The sequence below is a fragment of the Apis dorsata genome, unplaced genomic scaffold (assembly GCF_000469605.1).
Source record: "Apis dorsata unplaced genomic scaffold, Apis dorsata 1.3 scaffold_231, whole genome shotgun sequence".
Classification (NCBI taxonomy): Eukaryota; Metazoa; Arthropoda; class Insecta; order Hymenoptera; family Apidae; genus Apis; species Apis dorsata.
In genome coordinates, this window is record NW_006263513.1 from 1,182,826 (window position 1) to 1,187,392 (window position 4,567).

General features: G+C 43.7%; 1 protein-coding gene and 1 long non-coding RNA gene across 2 annotated transcripts in view; both read right to left on the reverse strand.

The window, feature by feature from the left end:
* Nucleotides 1–4,567, reverse strand: part of LOC102675044 — a 302,188-nt gene that overhangs the window by 23,162 nt on the left and 274,459 nt on the right. Inside the window, exon 7 of the mRNA XM_031510487.1 lies at nt 4,100–4,567. This exon is cut by the window's right edge and continues 11 nt beyond it. Coding sequence (XP_031366347.1) covers nt 4,100–4,567 — 468 coding nt within the window. The remainder of the gene's footprint in view (nt 1–4,099) is intronic.
* On the reverse strand, nt 837–4,026 carry LOC116185631. The gene is made up of 2 exons (XR_004150495.1): nt 2,446–4,026; nt 837–2,409 (listed from the first exon to the last, which is right to left on the reverse strand). It is a non-coding gene; the product is annotated as an uncharacterized LOC116185631 (long non-coding RNA).

Below are 4,567 nucleotides of genomic sequence, written 5' to 3' on the forward strand. Positions count from 1 at the left end.
TGATTCTTTTGTACTAGGAAGGAACATTTGATTCTTTTATGCAAAATAAGGAGATTAATATTTTTAAATAATATATATTATGTGTTTTTTTTTATTTTAAATGGATTGATAAAATAAAGTTTTTAATATAAACAAATTAATGTGAGAAACATTAACAAGATTCTCTTTTCTTTTACAGAAAGGAAAAAAAAGAATTAATATCTACGGAACGCGATTTCCATTAACGATCTTCCGAGTTTTCAACAAGTAGTATTAGCAAACTAGACTCAGACACAGCACGTATCATCGATCTCTTAACTAAACCCATTCGCTGCTATTTTCATTTTTCCCATCGCATCCATTCTTCTCTAAACAAATCTAAATTACCAGCCAACATATATCCATTTTATATAGATACATTTTAAACAAAAATCGTTTCGATAATGAAGAAACACGCGTCTCTAATAAAGAAATAACGGATATTCGCTTATACTTTGGATGGAACGTCGAACGGTATCCCGGTTGCTTTTTAATTAGCGGCGGGCTGAAAAACGGCTAAGGGTGGCGGTTGGCCGCCGGCGGGATTAATAAATTAGCCGTAAGGTTTTAAAGCGGCCGGCCGATACCTAAGCTCGACTGGGGATAGAAGGAGGAGGGGAGGGGAGGAGGCGAGAAAAAAAACAGATAGAAAAACCTGGTGGAAGGGAAAAGAAAAGGGCGGAGGAAGGGGCGGATAATGGTTCCGGTCAACAAAATGAATACCGGCACGCGCTGTTCTTTCCGGATCTCTGAATAGACTTGTAACGAGTCGGTCAGCCAGCCAGTTCTCTCTTCTTCTTCCTTCTTCTTTTTTTTCCCCCTCTTTCCCCGCCATGGGATCCCGTGGCCCGAATGGCGAGAGAGGGTCAGAGAGAGAGAGAAAGAGAGAAAAAGAGAGAGAGAGAGAGAAGGAGGGTAGAAGAGCGGGGTCCAAGGGGTGAGAACGAGGATGAGTAGCGCGGGTACTAGTCGAGGGTGAGGCCGTGGCCGAGTGTGTAATTGTGTTATTTTGTTGCCATTTCACGTGAGGGTCACCGCGGGAGGTCCAGAGGTGTACATAAACACCAGGATTGTTTTATTCATTTCGGCCCGTTGCACGACGCGTGCCGAATTCTTTCCTCTTTTTTCCCTCTGTTTCTCTCTGTCTCTCTCTCTCTCTCTTTCTCTCCTGTCCTCGTTTCTCTTCACCCCTTACGTATCGCTCACCCTCTTTTTCCTTTCCGCGATCGCGCACGCATCGTGCTCGAATCGGAGATATTATCGACGGTTGAAATTGCGGTTAAACGCGCGAACCACGTCTATCTAATCGATGGACAGATTTAAATGTCCACGCAACGTGAGGGCGAATAAATAGTCGGGGATTTATTTTAATCGAATCGATACGAAGCACGGGGATCCCCTTATCGGATTCTTTTGATCGTCGCGGGAAAGAAAAATATCTTTACACCTGTTAACCCTTGTGGGAACAAGATGGGAAAAAACGCAGAATGCAGAATTCTAAATGTGTTTTATCTAATAGCCGTTAGAAGGAGGAATGTAGTCGTGTAAGAACGTGACGGTCGATCCTCGATCGGCCACGGAGATGGGATCTTGAAGAGGTCGATAAGTAGAAGACGAAAGATTCTAAAAAAAGAGAACAGCCCAGGGAACAATCACGGGGCACGTATTTACACACTGGCGGCGCTTGTAGCCGTAACGCGAGGGTAGAGCCCCTGCCTCGCGCGAGTAAAGGTCCTTTTTATGCGTGCGGTCGCAAAGGCAGCGTAAAATTGAGTTACAGGGCAGTTTATTTTTTTATTAGCCAGGCCAACCCTGCCTGCCGCGCGGTTTCAACGCGGAAAGGGTGGTTTTTGCGGCCGACGGATTTCCCGATAGCGGTTTTATGGCGTGTCAACACGCTCTTACGCTCGTGTAACGCGCGTGTGTATGCCTGTGTTGAGTGAAAAAAAAAAAAAAGAGAAAAAAAGAGAAAATATTTTAAAAAACGGAGCGGAGAGAAAGAAAAAGAAAGAGAGAGAGAAAGAGAGAGACGAAGTATAAAAAGAAGAGAAGAAAAGAGGAAGTAGCACGACGTGCACGCGATCCTGTCGCTAAATCGAAAGGTACGGGAACGAGCGGCGCGAATGGCACGGGCGAACGAGGCTGCGATTAAAACTATAGGTCTGTGGAGTCCGGCAGGCAAGCCTGTACCGCCGTCACGCTTGTAAGTATGGGATTAATCGTGCCCACTTATCACGGCCCTACGTTTATTCACCGAGATTTCCGTCGTGCTACTCGCTTTATCTGCGACCACGAATCTTTTAATGATCGATCGTTGTGAAATATTGACAAGTAAATTCTTGGGAATAAACGTTGAGAATTGGTTTTAATAGTTTATGTATATATATATATCTGGTTTGAAGATTACAAGTTTTATATTCTATTAACTTTATTTCTAAAATTTTTTCGTTCTCGAAGAAGATGTAGGTCAACGCATCCGCGTGACATGTGACAAGGAAGATTGAATTTTTGAACTGTTCATCTTCGCAGCTTCAGTCGGAGAAAACGTTAAGGGGATAATGAGGACAGGCAGCAGAGCCGCATGGTGGTAATAAGGTACCGTGATGTGGCTGGGATGCTAGTCACGTTTCTAGCTGCTGACAGCTGCGGCTTATACGTATGACGTGGTATCAACCCCAAATTTCCCCGTCTAGGCACATCGTGTCGTCGCTGCCCTAAGACCCTGGAATGCACTCGAACTTCCACCTGTCACGACCGTGGAATGTCTCCCTATTGGCGGGTAACGGGTAAATTTTCTTTGATTTCTTTCTTCCTTTTTTCTTTTTTTTCTTTTTGATTCTTATTCATCTCGCGACTGCTCATCTCGTTTCGATCGATCGATTAAACGTTTCAATTTAGACAAGTGGGTCAGGTTCGTATCGTATTTATCGAATTATATTTAATTCAAAATATTGTTAATAGTGGAAATTACTAATTTAGGATACAATTAATTGCGATGTAATTAAATTCAATCACTTCGTGATTATTTGTACACATTAGTGGAAATTATTAATTTAGGACACCATTAATTGTGACACAATTAAAATAATCACTTAGTATTATATATAAATTAGATATAATAAATAATATATCTAATTTAAAGACTAATAAAAAGATCGTAAAAGATTATTCTAAAAAAATTTATTTTAACGGTGAGTAAGTTTGTTTGTAAAATCATATAGTCAAAATATCAATATACTTCAGAAATTTAAAGTACGTAAAGAAACAATCAGTTTTGAAAAAGTTAGTTAGAAAAGGAAAAAGAAGTGAAGTAATTTAAAAAAGATAGGGAGCAGCACATGGCGACGTAAACTCTGGCTTATATCACAGAGCTCTGAAGGGCACGTGCTCGAATGCGTCTGATAGGTGCAAGTTTCCCCGCGTGCTGCTAGTCTTTACGATCATCGCGACGTTCCCGTGATCAAGCGAATAGTTTCGAAGCTGCGCCAAAGACGAAGACAAAGTGGCTGTAGCGGAGGATACGGAGAATAACTTTACTTTGAGAGACCTTGATTTCACCATTTGAGTCATCGCCCCTCGCTTCGTAATTATTGATTTTCCGTGCTACCCTAACTCCCCTAACTTCATAGAGAAAGCAAGAGAGAGGGAGAGTGTGACGGAGAAAGGCCGAGGAGAAGAGGTACTGTATACGCGGGAGATGTCGAAAATGCCTTTTGTATCCTTCTCTCGAGTAGAGGATAACGCATGGATTCTGAACCCTGACTGATCGCCTGAAACATTAATCTCATCAATGATTTCGCGAGTTTCTTCATGCCCCGATGTCTGTCTTCGCTCGTAAACGAAATCGTCACGGTCGGGAGAAAGCGATTTTGGGGGCACGTTGCTCGTGTCCCATTTGCAGTCGTTAAAGTCTCGACGGAGCACGAGAGACGAATATTATCGAGGTATTTTCGTATTATCCTACACAGGTCGCGTGAAAAAAAAGGGATTCCTCGAAAAGGATAAGACACGAGATCTTCATAAATTCCCAAAACGTGGAAGATACTCGTGACGCAAAATGATTTTACTTTGAAACTCTCACCTCTGCTGAGACTGGACGGAGACATGGACATTCCCGGTCTGCTGCCATCGAAGGTAACAGGTCTTTCGGGCATTTTCATCACAGTCTCTTGATGACCAGCCCCGGACGACGCCTCGACACCTGTCGTGGAACTAGACGTGGTCGTGCTGGTCGAGACTGCGGTGATCGAGATACTGTTCGTCACATTGTTCCCGTTATTCCCGTTGCTGACCGAATTCGCCACGTTGCTCACGTTACCACTACTTCCGTTGCTGCTGCTCGTAGTCTTGCTGGCCACATTGTTGGCACAGCTGTTACTGTTACTATTGATACCACCGTTCGCGGTGCTACCGTTGCTGGTGCTACAACTGCTGACAGCCGTCACACTGACCACTCCCTCCCTGGCTATGTCCTGAATTGCACTGGCCGCTCTCGACCCGATACCAGCCGGCTGAAGGATCGTGTACTGTTTCGAGGAGTCGGGGCTGG